Consider the following 22,248-nt stretch of genomic DNA (forward strand, 5'->3'; position numbering starts at 1 on the left):
CCGGTGTAACCATGTATGTAATGTTCCTCAGCCATAGTCCTTCACCTCTTCCCCAAACAAATATTTAATGAGAATCTACTATCATCCTGTGCTAGGTGGTGGAGGAACAAGAAGATGTTTAAGATAGAACTACATGAAGACCATGAGAGAAGATACAGAAAGAATGCTGGGTTGGGGTCAGGAAGACCTGAATTCAATCCAATCCATGCCTCAGACACTTAATAGCTATGTGAACCACTGAACTTCTCTTTCCTCAGTTTCCTTATCTAGAAAATGGTGATAATAGAGGTACCTACTTCACTATGAAGATCAAATAAGATAATCTATTAAAATACTCTATAAATGATGGCTATTATTACAAAACACTTTCTAGCCCTCTAAAAGCTTACTGGAGACCAGGAAGAATATTGTGATTCTCCTTCAGGCAGCTGCAGGGAGAGAGGGCTGAGACGACTACATAGAGCCATTTCAGCCAGTACCGAGGCCCGGACATGAATGCTATTCCATCAATTGCCAAGTCTCTGATTCTACCTCACACCGTATCTCTCATCCAGCCTTTTCTCTTGACTCACACACTTACAACTCTAGTCAACACCTGCTTCTTGCCTCTTGCCTGGATTATTGCAATAATTATTAACTTATTATTAATAATTAGATTAACATAATTAAGTCATGACAATTGGTCTCCATGTCCAATCCATTCTCCTACTAATCAATCCATCCTCCATGCAACTGCCAGAGTGATTTTCTTAATCCTTGTCAAAAAACTCAATGATAATGGAGTTTATCATTCAATAAACTCCAATGACTCCCTATTACGTTGAGGACCAAATAAAAACTCCTCCAACTGTCATTTCAAGTCCTGCATGACCTGGCTTTCAGTTGGTCATCCAGTTGATGAGTAATTATTAAGTGCCTACTATGTGCCAACCACTGTGCTAAACACCGACGCTACTAATGGGGGAGGAGACATGCTAGATATAGGGAGAAATGGCAATATCAATAATAATCAAAAATAATCGATAGCAGAAAAGCACCAGCCTCTGGGGGGTTGGAAAAGGCTTCTTGTCGAAGGTGGGATTTTAACTGAGATTAGAACAAAACCAGTGAAGGCAGGCAGCCATAATGAGGATGGGGAGAATTTCAGGATGAGAGGTGGTCAGAAAGAATGGAGAGATGGAGGGTCTTCTGTGAGGAGGCTAGGGTCACTAAATCAGAGTACTACATCCTTTAATAAAAGCCTCACTGCTCCTTGATATACATTCTACAGTCCAGCCAGCCTTCTTCTTGTTCTTCAAGTTCAGGACTCTATTTCCCAGCTCCATGCCTTTGCCCTGGCTAGCCTTCATGCCTAGAATGCATTCTTCAATTCCACCTCTCAAAAACCCTGATTTCTTTCAGATCTCAGTTCCAGCACCACCTCCCACTTGAGGCCTTTCCTGGTCCCCCTCACTACTAGCCCTTCTCCCACCAAAATCATCTCATATTAATTTCATAAATAGTTTGCATACACTCATGTGTGCTGTTTCTCCTGGTAGAGTGTAAGCACTTTGAGGGCAGGGTCTATTTCTCTTTTTGTTTTTGTGTCCCTAGCCTCTTGCACAGTGCCTGGAACATAGCAGGTGCTTAATAAATGCTTTTTGACCTTTGTCCAAGGAAGAGATGGGAGAAAATGCCTTTCCCCTCTTCTTTGGGGAGGGATTATGTGTGTGGAACACTGTGTTTTCTCAAATCCTGCTTAGTCTTGCTGAACTGAATTTTGTCCTCCCTCTGATTCATTATTTTTAAGGGAGAGGGAGGAGGTGATACTCCTACCAAGAACTGTCAGTAACGTAAAAACAAAAGCTAGCAATAGAAATTATTTTGAAAAATAAATCAATGTCTGCTGCTTAGTTGACAGGGCAGGAACTGTCTCATTTTGTCTTTGTCACCCCAATGCCTGACATGGTCCCTGGTACACAGTAGGTGTTTAATAAATGCTTGTTGACTGAGACATGTCTTTGGCTTTTTTCCTGCCTGTCTTTTCCCCTTCGTTTTTTGCTAGCAGTGCCGGCTTCTGTCCAACAGCAATACCCTGACTGCAAGCCAGGAATAGGTTAACTCCAGTGGGAAGAACATGGAGACCACCATGATGTAGGCAGAGGGTCAGGGGCAGATGCAGGACAGGGGAGCCACTGGACCCAGGCCATCAGGGAGGACAAAGTTCCTGTGTCCTTAGGATCCAATCCATCCCCTGAAATGAAAACAGTCTGCCAAGCGCCTGCTGGAGAGAGAGACAACCAAGTCTGCAGAGCTCTGCTGGTAAACCCATTACTCAAAGAGAGGCCTTCAAGAGTGATTTAAATGACATTAAGCTCCATTCCAATAACAGACTCATCCACCACCATGTTATTTCTCACAGACAACCACAAAGCCACCACAAAGTAGGGACATTTGGTCTCTAAATTGTTTCGTCAGTTTCCACTGGCTGCTGGGGAAGGGAAGATGAAGCTGGAGACTGAACCGAACCTCCAACTCAGGCCTCCCCAGCTGGTCTAGCACGTCCTCTCCAGCCCCAAACCCCCTCCCAAGCCTTCTTACACTTCTACCAAGAGACAGAGGCCATTACCAGGCTTCCGCCCTCCAAGACACCCTCCAGCTGCAAGGAGTGACTTGGGGCAACCATTTCTACCCCTAATCCACCTTCTCTACCGGGAGTCCCTGTACCTTCAACCCCCAACCTGCTCCCTCCATTCCTGGATTTGCAGACTTCAAGTCAATATAAATTCTCTTTGCACCTTCCTACCAACAGGCAGTGGACCCTTGCTCCAAGCAACTCGATCCTCCCCAAGGTAAGCCCTAGTGAAAATGTCTATACACCAGCTTCTGAACTGAAGAGTAATAACAGGGAATATCCAGGAACTAGACAGACCCATCTCAGGGCAAACTCAGCTCATGGGGAAACAGGGCAGCCTGGCAGAAGGGGAGCTCAAGGAAATCAAAAAGTGATGTGTGCTGTCAAAGCCTCAACATCCCCATTAAGAATCTGTAATTTGTGAAATTCCTGGTGAAGAAGTCAAACAAAGATCCCCAGGAAGGAGGCCAAGGTAAACACTAAGGGGCTATATATTTATTATATGATAATGCAAGCATAGAAAAGGAGATGGGAAAGTACAGCAGTGTTAGGTGGTGAAGGAGGCTTCAGGGCCAGGCAAAGGAAGTATCCAAGTACCCTCCCTGGCCCATTCCCCACACTCTAAGGAAGTGAGGCCAGTTAATGAAGCTTGACCCAGCAGGTCAGGAGAGTCGGAGCCCTTATTCTGGCCGCTGATTTATATTTGTGGGTAATTGTGGGTGAGTTTCTCTGTCTCTCTGTCTCTGTTTGTCTGTCTGTCTCTCTCTCTCTCTCTCACTGCCCTTTGCATCTATCCCTCTGGTCACTTTGCTGCATGTTGCAGCTGAAAAAATGCTGAATTTGGAGTCATGGGATCTGAGTTCACATTCCAACCCTACCACTCACTACCTGTGTGACATTGAGCAAATCATTGAACTTCTGTTGGTCTAAGTTTCCTCATTTAAAAATGAAGGTGTTGGACTCCACCAGCCTTGAAGATCCCTTTCATCTCTAGAAATATCATGATTTCTCTTCAGGGCCTCTGTTTCCTTATCTTGTAAAGTAGGTGGTTGGATTCAATGACTTCCAAGGTTTTTCCTAGTTCAAAATCCACGATCCTAGCAACAGACACCCTTGACTTGCCTCTCACAGATTTTGTGCTAAGAAATGACCCTCACGTCTTATGAAAATACCAAAGGTCCATGACCACCGAACTCACCTCTGTCCAAGGACAAACCACTGCAAAGCAGCAATAACTTCCATGGACTTTTCAAAAGTATTTAGTGCCATGAAATATTTCAAGCATCTGATTATTTCTGAAGCAGAAAGTCTGGGCCCAAATTTCTCTTGTCCCAAATCTCGTCTATTGCCTCGGTCATGGCACGGATGTTGTTGTCATTCACTTAGGAAGTTATTTTCACCTCCAGTGTTGATGAATTCTATAGTCTGGACTCCAATCCTACTAGGAAATGTCTTTTTTAATGGAAAGGGTTAGGGTCTTCCTGTCATATTACTACATTTGCTGTGAAGACCAAATGCAATATATGTGTAAAGTGCTTTATCAGTGTTACAGGGCAATATAAATATTATTCTCACTACCTGTGTGCCCTTGAGCAGGCCATGACCCAGGCCCTCAGCTTCTTCATCAGCAATATAAGAAGGCTGGACAGAGGCCAGATGGACCCTGTTAAGTCCCTTTGACCCTCTGACCCCCTACAAAGAGAGTCGACTTACCTGGCATGTGCAAACGGTGCAATTGTCGTAGAGGAAGGAGATCCCATTATCATAGACATCGCTACGGAAGAGGCAGCTTCCAAACTGAAGGTCAAACACTTTCCTCTGACCTGGGGAGAGCAGGAATCCAAGCTTGAACAAGAGGCCAAGAGGAAGGTCTTGAGGTTTCCCAATGGCCATTCCCAAAACAACTCAACTTCCCCAGGGCAAGACCACACTTAGCACAGTGCCTGGACATGGTGAATGCTGACTGATTTAACCTGATGGACGGTGAAGGGTATCGTAGAGAGGATTCTGGCTCAGGTACATCAGTCTAAATGGCCTGCATGATGTCTCCCAACTCTGAGATTCTGGCTTCTCTCAGCCCAGTACATCAAGAGTACTTGATAGTTTGATCACTAGGTTGGCCCCTAAAATGAGAAAGCGAATGTGGGAATGCCCAGAGAATATGTCAACTCTGGGCTCCACACTCCTGTCCGTGTTATGTACACTCCAAGGTTTCACAATATGCTAGAGGGGAAAGCTTTCTGGCCTTGGAAGCAGGGCCTGGCTTTGAATTCTGGCACTGCAACTTGTTACTGGCATGTCCTTTGGGATATTGTTTATCCTCTCTGGACCTTTGTTCCCTCATCTATAAGGGCCAAGGAGCTTTGAAGTCATCTTATGTTATGTCCTAATACCCCAATACTCCCCACTGGGGAGTTTATTGTTCTCGTTTAAAGCCTGAAGGCTTTGGATTAGAGTCGAAGACTTTGAGTCAGAGGGGACCCCACAGGCCACTAGCCTAACATCAGAGGAAACTGAGACCCAGAAAGTGAACTGGCTTGCCCCGGATTATACAGGTGGTAAGTGGCAGAACACTGCACCTGACTCCAAATAGATGCCCTAATTTAATGTCCCTTCCAACACAAAATCTGTGGTCTTATAGATGTGTATACATTTTATGTGTGTGTGTATACATACATATATATGTATACCTAGATAGATAGATAGATAGATAGATAGATAGATAGATAGATAGATAGATAGATAGATAGATAGATGGATAGATGGATAGATAGATAGATGGATAGATGGATAGATAGATAGATGGATAGATGGATAGATGGATAGATAGATAGATGGATAGATGGATAGATAGATAGATAGATAATCCATAAACATATGTACATATGTGTATATCTGTATTACATAAGATAAAGCACCAGCCTCAAAATAAAAAAGACTTGGGTCAGAGCCCTACCTCTGACCCACGCTGGCCATGTGACCCCGGATAAAAGGCACCAAGCAATTCTCTATGACTAGAAGCCATAGAAAAGTTGTTGACCTGCATTGGTGGGGGAAATTTCCTCAATAAGCTTTAGCACTAAGATCTTTGGGATATCTGGCACATATATTTGTTCCTCATTCATTTCCCTCATAAAATAAAAATTATAAAATTTGTTTCCAGCAAATGGAAAGGAAGATGCATTTGTCCAAAGCATTATGACTTTGAGTCCTTGGTCACTTAAGCTCTCTTGGCCTCAGCTCCTCTGCAAAGTGAGAGAGTTGGACTAGTGGCCTCTGAAGACCTTTGTAAGTTCAAGATCCTATGGTCTTGCAGGCTCCTAGGGAAGCCATACCCCTTGATCAAGGGGGGCTTGCAGCCTGAACTGCATCTCAGAAAAACAAGATTTGATTCTAAAGGAAGGGAGACAGCATAGCTTTTTTAAAAAGAAGAAACAAAAACCTCAAGTTCCACCAAGTACAGGCATGCAAATGTGAAAATAAAAGAAATGAGCACAATAAAACTGTACCAAAAGTGAAAGTAAATGGAACTATGAACTATGTTCAGAGAGTTTAAGAAACAAACAAAATATGATTACATGTAGAGGGGATTTTAAGAGATATTAAAAACTGTCTATTGCCTTTCTCCTTACAGAATTTAATTGTCTTTCATTGCTGCTATATAACAATAATAATTTTTTTCAAATGCTATTATTGTTGTTTCAAATATTAGTTATTATCATTACCTTTGTTATTGCTGACTTTCATCTGTTTCTGCTTACACCCACCCTCCTTATTCCAAATTTCAACATATTGTATCATAGTAAGATGAAGGACATTTTCTTAGGGCAGAATACAACTGATGAACAAGCATTTATTTAGTGTGGAGTATTGGAGATACCAGTTCAAAGATCAAAACAAGACCTACTATCAAGGAACTTAGCGGGCATTTCCAATGGTGTTTCCTTAAACTATCACCTCGCAAACCCCCAAGGATCAGAAGGCTGTTGTCCATTCTTATTGGTTCTCCCCATTGGCTTACTAGTTTGACAATGTAAGACAAAAAATGAGGGGAAATGGGTGTGAGGCAACTCATCTCCAGTCGTCATATTGGTTTATCAGTTCACTACTGTAATCTAGAGAACAGTAAAGGGATGTTCTAGCACCTTGCCAATTGGACAAAGCTTGGTCTTAGTGGGGAATTGCTTGGAAGTTGCTGCTGCTAAAACATCACTAAGAACTTGTTGCTTTATCTTGGAAATGGAGGGGAAGTGCCTTGTGCTACTGCTTCTACCGGGAGCATGAGGAAGCTTCTGGCTAGTCCCTTCCAGGTAAGAGACCAAACCCACAGGAAGTCATTTGGTACCATGATCAGTTTCCTTCTCTCATCCTGTCACTCTCCTCTTCTCATCTTGGGTTGAACCTCCCACATACTCATCTCTTCCTCAACATCCCTGTCTAACCTGTCCTGGGTGCATTACAAATGCTGCCATCCACCCAGAGTCCTCACACTCCTGTTAATACGATCCTTGTGGTTAGCATCCTGAAACACAAGCAGAGCTGGAAAGATCCATGAATGTCAAGGGTGATCATCTCTGCACGCCCCATTATATTTACACAGTTATGTTTCTTTTGGTTCTATTTTCTTTACTCTGCTTTATTTCATATGCATCTGCCCTTATTTCTTTGATTTCCTTATATTGGAATATCTACTTTTTAATTTTGGAAAATTGGATCTAAAGAAAAAAATCCCTGTCTTTTATTCATTTGATTGCTCTATACTTATAACTTTATTTTTCCTTTAAAAGTGATGATTTCTGATTCTGTCTTTGTTTTGACATTTTAATTTGTAGAATTGTTAGTTATTTTAACTGAAAACAACTCAGTTTATGTTTTTCTCTTTTGGGAATGAACAAACATGAATATTTACCAAAACAATTTCACCTCTGAGTATTGGTTTACACTCAATAACCTGATATATTTTACTTAATATTCCTTAACAAAATCTGCTTCTGGTGCCCCAATAGGATATGGCAGTGATGCTGGGCTCTTGAAGATTATGCCTAAAAAGCGTTAACTCTAGGAGGTCTGAGTTGTATGGGCTTCAGGAACAGTCTTGAAATTGGTCTGCAGCTATAAAACCACCAACCAAAGTATGAAGAAGGTCACTGCCAGAAGGCAGGTCACTAATTGATGAATTATTTGGTCAAGGCCAAAGTAAGATACAAAATGGCCCCAGGTCCTTCTGCAGTGAAAAGGACAGAATTACCAATGAGATAAAAGGTGATAAGACCAACAGAGGTTTGGTTGTTGTTTTTAATCGAATTGTCATCATGCATGCAAAAATAATAAGAAACATAATTTCACTGTAGGCATGTCATTTCTCATTGGAGTGCCAATTATGGGCATAACCAAAAGGATACCATGAAAATAACCACTGCATGTGTGCCAGCATCTGTTGCAGAGGAGAGAGATGCAGAGAAAGCTGAGTTCAACCAGAGCTTTCCAGGCAAATTACCCCATGCCCTGATACTTGGTGACTTCAGAGCAATGGCAGGAATTAAAGATGATGCCGAAAAAATATTTTGGAAAATGTGGTTGATGATTAAGAAAAGAAAGACACCAAAAGCTTCTACTTTAGTCAGAATCTTCCCATTCTTATGTCACGAATACCTTCTTCAGAAAAATAGAGAATACGCTCGACATCACATACAAAATTAACTAACTAAAGTTTAACAGATTTTAAAACATGACTAATATGGCAATCATTTTTTCATTTAGTTGCCTATGAACAGTCAGATCATCAATTGTTCAATTTTCCTTGATTATCTGTATATCCCATTAAGGATTTTTCTAGATGGGAGAAAATTTGGAACTCAAAATCTTATGGAAGTGAATGTTGAAAATTAAAAATAAATACATAAATTAAAAAAAAAAACTCTCTCATCTTGGGTGACAGAGGAGGGATTGACTCCAGAACCAAAACTTTTCCTTTTCTTTGAGGTTGTTTTGCTTTTGAAGTTTTCTGGTTATTTTTTTTCTTTTCTTTGCATAGCTGCTATTAGTTTCTTAAATGGTGGCATTGGGAAAGTGGGCTGTCTTTGCCCCCTTGTGTGTACTATGCTGGCCAAGAAAGAAGAGGGGAGGTCATTTTTTCATCCCTAGTAGCACATATCCATGTGCTCACAAAGCACTTTGCATATATGACCTTGATGGTTCCTCTCAATACCTGGGAGCACACACCTACATGTTCACAAAGCACTTTACATACATGACCTTGATTGTTTCTCCCAACAGCCCCAAGAGGTAGGTATAGAACAGGCTATTTTACAATATTAATAGCTAGCATTTATATCATCCTTTAAGATTTGTAAAATGCTTTCCACAGCTTATTGCATTTGGGACAATTTAGCTATTTGCTTTTGAGATGGATCTGAGGATTTAGAATTGGACAGGACCAAAGAGGCAAAGAACTTCAGAGGCCATTTAGTCCAATTCCTCACTTTACAGATAAGGAGACAGGCTTAGAGAATATGGGTGATCTGCCTAAATCCACAAAGAAAGTGCCAGATCATAGTTTTGACATCAGGTTTCTGTCTCCAAATAATGAAAGCTAAGCAAGGAAAATGACTCAGGAAAATTCATCATGTACTTCATGGGAGGTCATTTGGTTCCAAGGAAATTCACCAGCAAAATGTTGCCCAGACCTCCACCAACTTGGCATTAGATTTCAGGATATTAGAGCCTCCTTGGCTTGATTTTCAAGACACATCACCAGCCAATCTTACTCTTACACCCAATCTATGCAAATCCCAAATAAGAGAGGACATTTTTGTTTAGAAACATTCAAAAAGAGTCTCAAATTTGCAAATCTGGGCTGCCCTAGGGCATTTCCACTTCCTTCCACTTTGGATTTAATCTAACCCCAAGAAACTGTCCTCTTTTCTGTTGGTGACAATTTTTGGATTTTTCTGAGACTTTTTTTGTGGTATATCTTATGATAACACACACATAGATACATAAACACACATACATGTGCACACACACACAGAATGCCTGAATTCAGTAGACTGGCCTTTGCTCATATGATAAACTATAAGGCAGGGAACACTTTCTGAGATTTCTGGGTTCAACCTTATCACCTTCAAAGACCTATTTGGTCTAGTTCAAAGTTATAAAAAAAAACACCCTGGGAAAATGAAAAGCACTTGAGAAAATGAATCCCCTAAATCAGCTCTGAGTGACTCCCCTCTGGTTCTGCCAAGGCTCCATGTTCCTGATCTCTTCTTTCATTATATACAAGCCATCAGATATGAGATAGAGAGTTGAGAAGGGAAGAAGGGGAGAATAGAGAGAGAAAGGGGGAAGGAAGAAGGAAGGAAGGAAGGAAGGAAGGAAGGAAGGAAGGAAGGAAGGAAGGAAGGAAGGAAGGAAGGAAGGAAGGAAGGAAGGAAGGAAGGAAGGAAGGAAGGAAAAAGGGAACCAGTGTAAGATATGGTTGAATTTTGCATCCACAGAAATTATAATTCATTATGAAGGGATGATATCTAAAAAGTAAAATTAAGAGGTGAGAGAGGAATATATTGGGAGGAGAAAGGGAGAAATAAAATAGGGTACATTATCTCACATGAAAGAAACAAGAAAAAACTATTACAATGGAAGGGAAGAAAAGAAAGGTGCAAGGGAATGGGTCAATCTTATTGTCATCAGATTTGGCTTAAGAAGGGAATAACATACACACTCAGTTGGATATTTTATCCTACAGGAGAGTATGGGGGAAGGGGATAAGAGGGAGGATGATAGAAGGGAGGGCAGATTGGGGGAGGGGGTAGTTAGAAGCAAACACTTTTGAAAAGGGACAGGGTCAAAGGAGAAATTAGAATTAATGGGGGATGAGTAGGATGGAGGGAAATATAGTTAGTCTTTCACAAAATAACTACTATGGAAATGTTTTATGTAACTACACATGTACAACTTATATTGAATTACTTGTCTTCCCAGTGAGGGTGGATGGGGAGAGAAATCTGGAAAAAGAGAAAAATAGGAAAGAATCTGGAAATCACAGTTTTAAAAACAAATGTTAAAAATTGTTTTTTACATGCAACTGGGAAATAAGATATACAGGCATTGGGGTATAGAAATCCATCTTGCCCTTCTAAAAAGTAAGGGGAGACATGGAGGGAGGATATAAGAGAACAGATTGGGGGAAGGGGTATTCAGAAGGCTCGCTATCTTGGGGTGGGAGGTAGGGGAGAGATGGGGAGAAAATTTGTAACTCAAAATCTTGTGGAAGTGAATGCTAGAAACTAAAACAAAAAGAAATTTATAAAAAAAAAATAATTACAATTCATACTGGTAGCTAATGTCCGAGACAAAATTATTGTAGAGGGCAGTGGGGGATGTTGGCCCCCTGAAAATCAGCATATCTACTACTTTTCTTTGTTCTGAGAAGGCCTTTTCCTTCATATCAAAAGAACTGCCAGACAAGGTGTGTTTCACAAAAAGTAGACCCAGACTGGGTCTGAGATAATGGCACTTTTATCATTGATAAAGAAATGAAGATGAGAAGGGAGAGGGGAATGGAAATGTGGAAATGAGAAGATGCAATCAAGGGATGGGGTCTATTGAACCAACCAGCCCCACCCCCCCCCCTTCAAATGCTGACCAAAGATGAGTCTAGGCAAGGTGGGAAGTTCGAATCTAGATGAATTATAAAAGGGCTTTGGTAACTATCTTAAAAGTGTGCTTGTGCCTGGCTCTTTTCACCAGGCAAGTCACCCTTCTGAAATGATGTGAAATAAAAATCTTTTTTTCTAAATTCACTCATTTTTGGTAAGATAATTATTTCTAACATGGAAGGAAGGAAGGAAGGAAGGAAGGAAGGAAGGAAGGAAGGAAGGAAGGAAGGAAGGAAGGGAAGAAAGGAGAAAAAAGGAACAAGAAGATTGATGGAGGGAAGGAAGGGAAGAAAGAAGGAAGAAAAATGAATAAGAAAGATAGAATAGAAGGAAAGTAAAGATAGAAGAAAGAAAAGGAAGGAAAGAAAGAAAGAAGGGAGGGAGGGAGGGAGGAAAAAAGGAACAGGAGGCTTGAAGGAGAGAAGGAAGGGAGGAAAGAGGGAAGGAAAATGAATAAGAAAGAACAGGAGGAAAGAGAAAATGGAAGGAAGAAAAGAAAGGAAAAGAGAGAGTAAGTGAGAGTGAGAAACAGAGAGAGGGAGAGAAACAGAAATTTTCCCAGTGACTCAGGACCCATGAGCATTGCAGGTCCCACCATAAGTGCTGCTGCCTTCCTGTTGCTTAAAGCTCGCACAACAGGCCCCCAAAAGAGTCATTTCAGAACTCTTCATGTACCATGCTGGTTTCCTGTCCTATTTCGCCCAAAATAACAAACTCTGGGCAATGATATTAATCGTGTGCCCTCCACACTCACTTTCATTTATGACATGCAAGGCAGCATGGGGTGGTGGAAGGAAGCCAGACCTGGACTCCGGAAGACTGGACTTCCAATTCTCCTATCGCCCCTTCTTTGCTGTGTGCCCTGACTGAGTCATTTCCCAACTCTTGAGCCTGGCACGTTCCCTGGGACTTCTCTACTAAATCCCTGCTGAACCATAATCTGCGATGATGGAGAGTTCCCCCAGATGGAGTCGCCAATGTGGAAGCCATAAAACCTTCACAGTTACATGATTCTTGCTCTGTCTATGCCTGAGGCTCACTCACTCACTCCTTCATTCTTTATTCACCTGTGATTTCACCAGTGTAGAGGAATTCTGGTGTGGCCCTTCTCTCTGCCAGTGAGCTCTGAGACTCTCTGGTAAGTCTGTGACTTAGGAAATACATCTATGATAGATAACTAGTTGGGAGGTGCTAGGGCATGAGAAAGATGACTCTAAGATGGTCATACAGGAAGCAGTAAATCAGTCCTAAAGTACTTTGGGAATAATAATAGTAGCAGTAATTGCTGTTGTTACTATTATTATTAGTTTCTCCAGACTTGTGATTTCATGGATACCACGAACTGTCAGGGCAGCTAGGTGGTGCACTGAACAGAATATGGGTCCTGGAATCAGGAAGATTCATCTTCCAGAGTCCAAATCTGGCTTCAGATACTCACTAGCTGTGTGACCCTGGGTAAGTCACTTAACACTGTTTGCCTCAGTTTCCTCATCTATAAATTCAACTGGAGAAGGAAATGGCAAATGACTCCAGCATCTCTCCCAAGAAAACCCCAAACGGGGTCACAAGAGTCAGACATAACTGAAACAACTAAACAACAAAAACAATGAACTACCAATAAGGAAACTTCCTCCATTAACCTTCCCCTTCTCTTTAATTGAGTCTAAAAATGTTGCCTGAGGCACTCTGAAGTGACTAGCCCAGGGTCACCGTTAGGATGTGTCAGAAGCAGGATTTGAACCCAGACCTTCCTGGCTTCCATCCACTAGGCTGCCATGTTGTCTCTCACTCTCATCTTCCATGTCATCAGCATTGATACTATTGCTATGACTGTGGCTTAAGGCCATCGGTCCATGGACCCATGAGCAGGACCAAGGGTGCAGTGTGGACATCCCCAGGCCACATCCCCTTGACTTCACAACCCATTACAACTTATCATGCAAATGACAGTCATTTTGACAAGATAGTCTTTCAAATATGAGGCCATATTCATGAGCCTTCATGAGGCCCCTCCTTATTTGTCTTTTGGTTATGTACCTCTTATCTGAAACACTGAAGTAGCTGATCCTCAAATGTAAACTGAGTCAAATTGACTGAGCCTAACAGAACGCTGAGGACAAATTGCAACCAAGCTTCTCAAGCAGGGAATGTTCTGTGTGTGCCCACTGGCTGGTAAAGAACATAAGAAGACAGGAAGGAAGGTGGCCAGGAGGGGTGGAACCTTCTCAAAGTAAATTACTCAGTCAGTGTACAAGAAATGTCACTCACCCACACATCTGGGGCAACACTGTCCTGGTGGAGTCTGACTCAGGTGCTCAGGACATGACAGAATGGGGCAGACTTCTCTCACGCACTGTGTCTGACCTCCCTAAAGAGAAAACAAACCATTAAAAATGAAAAGCACTTACATCCGAGACATAAGTCCTGAGCAACTCTAACAGAGCTGCATATCACAGCAGAGTGCCTGACAGTGAAGACTGTTCAGTAGAAGAATTGTTAAGCATTTTTAATGAATGCTTTTTCATTCAATCATTCTCTGATTCATTTGTTCATTCATCTGTGATTTCATTAGTTTAGGGGACGCCCAGTATGGTACCTCACTTCAACAACAGAGCATGAAACTCCACTGAGTCTATGACTTGGTGAATAATTTCTAGGGATTTGCTTGAGGTTAAGAGAAACTAAATGATTTTCAGAGGGTCACACAGCTATGAAGTGTCAGAGATGGGACTAGAACCCAGATCTCCCTGATTCCAAATTCTGCTCTGTATCTATGCTCAGTGAAATCTTTCTCCCCACAACGCCCAAATGAATGCAGATGGAGGCCAAAATTTAGAGATGATGAAAGAGAATTTTGATTTTTAAAAGGAAAGAGGCACGTGACAAGTCCTTCTCTCTCCAATATTGACATTGACACCAGTGACCTGAAAAACCTGGGAAGGGAAGGGAATAAACATTAATTCAGCACCTACTATGTGCCTGGCAATGTGGTAAGTGCTTTACAAATCTTACCTCGGCTAATCTGGAACTGGGCTGGTCTGTGTTGCCTGTGTAGTATGTGGATCTGTGCTCCTCCCTCCATATAGAATTCAATGCATGTGTGGGTATTTATGCATCAGTGGGAACATCAGGATCAGCAAGAGGGGAAACAGAAGAATTGGAGTGGAAGAAGAAAGTTGACTGTCCTATCATCATACCACCCTGACATCCTGGGATACCTTAAATGTCCAAAATGGATATCATCAACTTTCCCCCAAAATCATCCCTCCCAACACACACCTTCCCTGTTACTGAGGAGGGCAGCACAATCCTCCCAGTCCCTCGGGTTCACAACGAGAAGTCATCCGGGATTCCTTGCCCTCCCTCACCTCCCATATCCAATATGGCACCAAGACCTGTCAATTTCACCTTTGCAGCATCTCTCAAAGGCCCCATCACCTCACACCTAGACTATGCAATAACTGTTGGGGGGTCTGCCTGTCTCAATGCATCCTCCATCTAGCTGTTAAAGCACAGGTCTGACCATGTCACTCCCCTACTCAATAAACTCCAGTGGCTCCCTATTGCCTCCAAGATCAAATATAAAATCCCACTTTCAGGCATTCGAAGTCCTTCTTCATAATTTAGCCCCCTTCTACCTTGCCAGTCTTATTTTGCCTTACTCCTCCCCAGATACCCTATAATCCAGTGATAATGGTTTCCTTGCAGTTTCCCCGAATAAGATATTCCATCTCTCCAATTCAGGCATTTTCATTGACTGTCCCCTATGCCCAAAATGTTCTCCCTCTTCATATCTGCCACCTGGCTTCCCTGGCTTCCTTCAAGTCCCAGCTGAAAACATACCTATTACAGGAAGCCTTTCCCAAACCACAATTGACAAGTGTCTCCTCTCTGGTGATTATTTCCAGTTTTTCCTATACATAGATTTGTTTCTTTAGAACAAGAACTGAATTGAGTTTTGTTGCCTTCCTTTGTACCCCAATACTTGGCAAAGTGCTTGCATACATTAGGTACTTAATCAATCAACACTGACTGGCATTTCTTCTTATTTAATTGGCTAAATCCATCAGTTCATTCACTGTAGAGTTTCAATGATTAGATGAGAAATAAAAAAAAAATGTGAACAAAACCAGGTCAGTGAAGATATTGTAGACTATTTATATAAGTTTCAAAACAACATGTCTTGAAGACTAAAATCATGTGACTTCAGTATCCTAAGTATGATCTCATTTCTGGGTGGAATGTTGTTTCTTCTTAATATTTCTCAACTTTGTGAGCTTCAGTAATTCTGATCTTTCCCCATAGTGGTAAAGAAAGTTCTAAACTGCTACTAAGGGCTGTGTTTTTAACAATTTTGGATCCACCAAAATCAGCTGGGTCAGGTGCCACCCTATGGGCCCAGACAAATAAGTCCAGCATGGGCAGACTGAAAATGAATGTCTCTGCCATGGTCTTTTTCCCACCTGCAAATACTCAAGTCATGTGATTCCTGCCCAGATGCCCCACTTGTCTCCAAATTGCTACTAAGAGGATCAAAACTAGTAAAGATTTCTGCCTGTGACACTTCATGGCATCCCATGACCTCTTCTGTGGATTAATTCATGTCACCAACTGAGGCTTAGACTCTATATCACCCTGCCCCTTCTCTCAGGTCTGGGCTGAATTGCCTGTGAACGTGTGGATGTCTTCCCTTGACAAGTTGCTCCATGAAGCAACTGGGCTAAGAAGCAGGGAAAAGAGAGACTGCTTTCTGAGTGGAGCTGGACAACACCAGCCTCTGTTATCACCTTGAAGTGACCACCCTCAAGAAAGAGATCGTCTGACTGTAAAGACAAGTTCTCTTTCCACTGAGTTTCTCCAGGACATTCTCAGGGCATACTAACAACATGGCAGGGGGCATGGTCCAAGCTTGGAAGAATATAGAAGGTCTATCTCTTATGACTGACAGGCAAGGCCCCCAATAGGGGATGTTCCTCATAACTGAAGATGGCCCTCTACTGAAGCATCTCAGAGAGTTCACAGCTAGGATCTAGGGACCACTGCAGTCCTACACAGCTGACAATTATCTATTGACAAATTGGGCAACTCTCTCAAGGAGAGAACCATAGTGAGTCCATACTAAAACTTGCCTGCCATATCATGGCCCCAATAGACTAACTCAATCACAGATCTCTGACTCTGACCAAGAGGAAGCAATGCAGTACAATGGATCTCTGAGTCTAAAGAAAGAGGCCATGGGTTCAAATTCTGCTTCTGACACTTACTACCTGGGTCTCAGTTTCCTCATTGGTAAAATGAGCTGATTGGAGAAGATGGCCTCTGAGATCTCCTTCTAACTCTAGACCCAGGATCCCACAGTAAGGTGCCTTTGTCTGGGATGAGGATAAATAAATATATTATATATTTATTAATATGTTAATTATATAATATTATAAATTAATTATAATTTATAAATTAAATTATAATTTAATATAAAATATATTATCAATAAATCATATATACATGTGATATGATATATGCTAAACATAATATGATAAATTCAATTATAGATTGTAATATAAATTATAAATTAATGTAAATAAATAAAATCTTCTGTCAGATTTTATATAAATGCTTTCCATCTTTGGAAAAATCCAATTAACTTAAAATCAGAGGAAAAGTCAGTCTTCTCATTTCAAGTATCCAAAGTGTATTAAGCCTGTTCAGCACCAGTTCAAGTAACAATAAAGGAAGGAAAGCCCTCCCCTTATCTAAATGTGGATGGAAGGAAATCTCGTAAATAGCCCAATTACAATTATGTAAACTGTCCTTCCCCAGGATTTGTGGAACCAAAGCGGGAAGGAAATGAAATGACTCGACAGTGACAGGGTCCTCAATGGAACCAATCCTCCTCCAGGGCAGGCCACATTTTCCTGTCCCTTAAGCTAGGACTCCTCAATCGTGAGTTCCCTTTGGTCAAGCTCTGAGTGGACTCCAGGGCACTAGGTAGCACCATGGACCTTGCAAAAGTCCCCGATGCTGTACTCTTAATAGAGAAAAACACTTCCAAGTCAATTAAACATTTATTAAGCCCCTCCCCCCATGAAGAAGGTCAGAAATACAAAGACAAAAACAAAACACTTTCTGCCTATGAGGAGCTCCCACATTCTATGGAACAGATAGCATGTAAATGTGTGTGTGACCTCATAGTTAACATAAGTCAACATAAAATGTTGTTTCTGAGTGGAAGATCCCATGTCTGCCCCTCCAAATGGAGAGAAGGTGGGAAGGCACCCTGGAATGAGGGATGATGTTGGCAGCAGGGAAGATTCCAAGAGAGACTATTTCCAGTGGCTGATGCTGGCTGGACAATGTATAGTCCTTCTTCATTCATGTGTTCACAATGGGGGAATGGAAAGGGAATGAGCATTTATTAAGCACCAACAATATGTGCTAAGACTTTACAAAAGTTATCTCATGTGATCTGCACTACAACCCTGAGAGACAGGAACTACAATTATCCAATTGTGACTTGAAATAGCCTTCCCTTATGACTAGATCCAACTGTCCCTTCCAATAACAGAGCCAGCATTTATATAGTTAATACTATGTGCCAGGCCCTGCACTTATACTTGACAAATGCTATCTTATCTGATCCTCACAACAGCCCTGGAAAGCTATTATTATTCTCATTTTACAGTTGGGGAAACTGAGACAAACAGAGGTTCAGTGGCTTGCCCAGAGTCACACAGCTGGTTGGAGTTATTCTTCCTGAGTCCAAGTCCAGCCCTCTATCCACCATACCACCTAGCTGCCAGCTCAAATCACACTTCTTCTGCCATGACCACACCCACTCACGGTGCCCTCCTCTTCCTCTGAACTCATCATTGGCTGGACCACTCACTCAACATATCATCCCAACCCCACAGAGGTGGAAGGAACCTCAGGTCATCTGTTCCAACCCCCTAACTTTACTAGTGAGCAAAGTGAGGCCCCAAAAAGAGAAATGTTACTGTTCACACCCAAGATTCCACAGAACACTCCACTTTTGTCCTTCTCTTGGCATTGTGACTCATCTGTTCTCCTGTCCCCTTGCTGGTTACTAATAATAATTAAGAAATGGATGATGGCTTTTATGTAGGCCTTCCTGGCTCCCTACAAAATCTGGAAGCCGATGCCAGCATCCCACCCTCTTGTCACAATGGGCTCAGCAGGGCCCTCCAGGACAAGTAGAAATCCCAAGACCTCCTGGTCTCCCTCCACCTGCCTCCTTCAACCCAAGTACGTAACCTTGAAGTGAGAGCCCTCTCAGCAGATTCAGAAAGATTGCCTGTTCTAAATCAGAAGCTGAAGCTTGCACCAAGATGACCTATGGAACACAAAAGCCAGAAAAGAAACCCCACCGAGCCCCAGGATCACTTTTACAGCCCCATTTGTTCTATCTCTCCTGCTCCCACATCCCCACCTTGGCCCCAGTCCTGCCAAGACAAACATGGCTGCAAAGAACTTTGCTAAAAGCTTGAAATCTTAGGGCATATGAGGCTGCCCATAGACTGGCTACCCTCAGGCGCACAGAGAACACATTCTCTTCATCGACAAACTCTGTTCTTGTTGGAACAGCATTTATTTTTTGAAGCATATTTTTAAATTAGAAAGAAAAAAAATTCACGATTGCAAAGGAATTAACTTGTCCAACACCCTGGAAAACTGGCAGCAGATTGTGTACACTCCTGTAAGTTTCCTTACAACCAGGTCAAAGAGCAAATTCTGCATACTTAATACAACTGCAGTGTGTATTCCCCAAGAGTTGGTTAAAGTAATCCGAGCTCCAATCTGGGTTCCCGGGCTTGGTCAGGTTTTATTTTGTTTGGGTCCCAGTATCATGGCATAACCCAAGCAGGAAGACTGAATCCAAATTAATGCCTGCAAAGAAAGGGGAGGCCCTCCTGCGACCCCATTGCTGCTCACCACCATCAGAGGGATTTCAACACAACCACTTTCCTCTCCACACAAAACCAAGTTTGAGGATACATTGTGAACATGGATGTGAACCCATGAAGAGCAGATATAAGTGCTATCAACATACTCCTTCCGGATCGATCACTTTCAAGCCAGGATTATTGAAATGGTCAAATTGCTTTCCTGTTTCCAGTCATTCCCTTGCTCCACTCCCACCCCCCCCACCCCACATCTAGCCTACTCTACACACACACACACACACACACACACACACACACACACACACACACACACACACAAATACCCTTCCATCATCTCATATTCATCTTCCAAACCATACACCAGATACCCTTTGGCAAGATAATCTTCAAATTCTTCAACATACTAGTCAACTTTGTATCCACCATCTCACTCTAATCTAATTTTCATAAGATCGTGGTATAATCCATGGCCTATAACTGAAGCTCTGGGTTCTCCCCACCAAGTGTGACTTTGAATCAACAAATTTTGCCACTATGCGTTGGTTGTCTTCTCCTCTAGGCATGTAGGTGATACCTCTGGGCACGGAGTCAGGAAGACTTAAGTTCAAATCTGACATAGGACACTTACTAGCTGTGTGACCCTGGACAGGACACAACCATTTTTTGCCTCAGTATCTTCTTCTGCAAAATGGGGAGGGGAGTCATAATAGCACCTTCTTCAGAGAATAATTGTAAAGACCAAATAACATGATGCTTGTAAATTACTTATCACAATACATGGTGGGTACTTTATAAATATTTCTTCCCTTCTCCCTTCTTACTTCTGAATTTCCCCCATCAGTTGTGGCCTTTTCACTGTGGAATAGCCCTTTGCCCTTGCTGTCACCCTATTGGCGATTTCCTCCCATGGCCTCTATTTTGGGGAGGAGCTCTGGATGGTCATCTGCCATTACTCTACTGCTTTTTGACACTCCTTTTGACTCTCGTATCTTCTCTAGTCAATATCTCCCTTCCATTAGCCACTTTTTACGTGCTATCTCCCCTCCTCAGATTAGAATTTAAATTCTTTGAGGGCAAGGCCAGGACCATCTTTCTCTCTGCTTATATTTGTTAACTCAGCACTTATTAAGGTAGTTTCAGGCATAACGCAAAGGCTTAGCAAATTTTTGTTGTGTGACTGACTCACTGGGTTTTACATGAACTGGATTCAATCTTGGGAGCTTCTCACAAATATATTCTTTTTGGTTTATGATTCCCCAGAGGTTGCATGGCTTGCATAGGGTCACACAACTAGCAGGTGGTAGAAGCAACATCTGAACCCAAGCCTTTCTGACTCCAGGTCTAACAGTCTGTTTACTGCACCACCTAGTTATCCAAAGAAAGACATAAGAAGACCTTTGGAGATCCCATGGTCAAGACAAGGTTGTTTTTGTTTGTTTGTTTTGTTGTTGCTTTTTAGTAATGAGAGAGACGTGAGAACATCTGTAAACAGCAGGGAAGGAATAAAAAGTACATGGAGATTGGGAGGAGAGAGATGATGGTAGAGTAATCTACCAAAGGAAAGAGGAGGGGATAGGACTGAAGGCAGCACAAGAGTTGGCCTCAGCCAGGAGATGGGTCATATCTTTGTCAGATACTGGGGCAGAGGAAGAAAGAATGGTGAATGATATGGAAGGGTTTTGAGTTGAAGGGGAAAAAAAAAGGTTTGGAAAAATTATTGCTACCTTCTCCACTGCAGAGCAGGAGAAAGAGGAAGAAATGGGGAAGCAGAAAAGTCCACTGATAGGGATTTCCAATTCAAACATTCAATAAGAAGCTTAGGAACGCAGACTGGAGGCAGGTGAAAAGATCATTACAAGGACTGGGATACAGAATAATACCAAGAGACATCCCAACATGCTTCACAGCTCCCGTAAAGACGTTCTTCTTCCTTAGAGGAAAAAAAAAAAGAAGCTGGCCTTACAAGAAAAAAGCTCTGTTGGAGAGCAATCTGGAACTATGCCCAAAGGGCTATAAATAATGGCATACCCTTTGACCCAGCAATACCACTTCTAGGGTTGTATCCCAAAGAGATCATAGAATTGGGAGAAATTTTTGTACTTGTATGTACAAAAATATTTATAGCAGCTCTTTCTGTTGTGGCAAAGAATTGGAAATCAAGGGGATGCCCATCAATTGGGGAATGGCTAAACAAGTTGTGGTATATGAATGTAATGGAATACTATTATGCTATAAGAAATGAGAAGCAGATGGACTTCATAATAACCTGAAGAGACTTATATAAACTGATGCTGAGTGAGAAGAGCAGACCCAGGAGAGATCTGTACACAATTACAGACACAACGTATGTGTGACAACCAGCTTTGATAGGCTGGGCTCCTCTCAGCAATGCAGGTTATAAGACAACTCCAAAAGCCTCATGATGGAAAGAGATGTCTACATCCAGAGAAAGAACTACAGAGGCTGAATGCAGATGGAAGCAAACTACCTGCTCTCTCTGTTTGTTTGTTCTGTTCTGTTTCCTCTTTCCCATTGTTCATTCCATTGGTTATAATCCTTCTTTACAACCTGACTAATGTTTAATATGAAGGTATTTGCAGATCCTATACCTGATTGCATGCCACCAGGGTGGGGGGGGGGAGAAGGAGGGAGAGAAAATTTGAAACTCAAGGGATTATGGAACCGAATCTTGTAAACTAAAAGTAAACAAATAAATTAATTTTAAAAAAAACCTCTGCTGGAATCATTGTGCAGGTCCCACATTATGTTTGGTAGACCAGAATAAGTTCTGTGGAATTTGGGTTCATCCAAAACCTGGAAACAGGTGCTCAGAGTAAATGAAACCTAGGTGAAGTGCGTAGGGATCAATCAGTCAATTGGAAACCATTTATTAAGTGTCTACAGTGACACTATGCCAGGTAGTCTAGGAAGTTGATGTACCCTTTGGAGAGGGCCCCACATGTAAGGGAAGGTGGTTGCCAAGGCCCATAATTAGCATCTCTGGGGTTCCCATCCTGAAATGACAGAAAAAGAAAGAAAGAAAAGAAAGGAAGGAAGG

The 22,248-nt window shown here is 42.0% G+C and overlaps 1 protein-coding gene across 1 annotated transcript in view; it reads right to left on the bottom strand.

The window, feature by feature from the left end:
• BMPER (BMP binding endothelial regulator) overlaps positions 1–22,248 on the bottom strand; it is a 304,854-nt gene that overhangs the window by 135,675 nt on the left and 146,931 nt on the right. Inside the window, exons 7-8 of the mRNA XM_069084281.1 lie at positions 13,540–13,639; positions 4,328–4,437 (exon numbers count right to left, since the gene is read on the bottom strand). Of these exons, the coding sequence (XP_068940382.1) occupies positions 4,328–4,437; positions 13,540–13,639 (210 nt within the window). The remainder of the gene's footprint in view (positions 1–4,327; positions 4,438–13,539; positions 13,640–22,248) is intronic.

This window comes from Petaurus breviceps, unplaced genomic scaffold (genome assembly GCF_028583685.1).
Source record: "Petaurus breviceps papuanus isolate PSGF00001 unplaced genomic scaffold, PetGlider_PUasm1.0 174, whole genome shotgun sequence".
Classification (NCBI taxonomy): domain Eukaryota; kingdom Metazoa; phylum Chordata; class Mammalia; order Diprotodontia; family Petauridae; genus Petaurus; species Petaurus breviceps.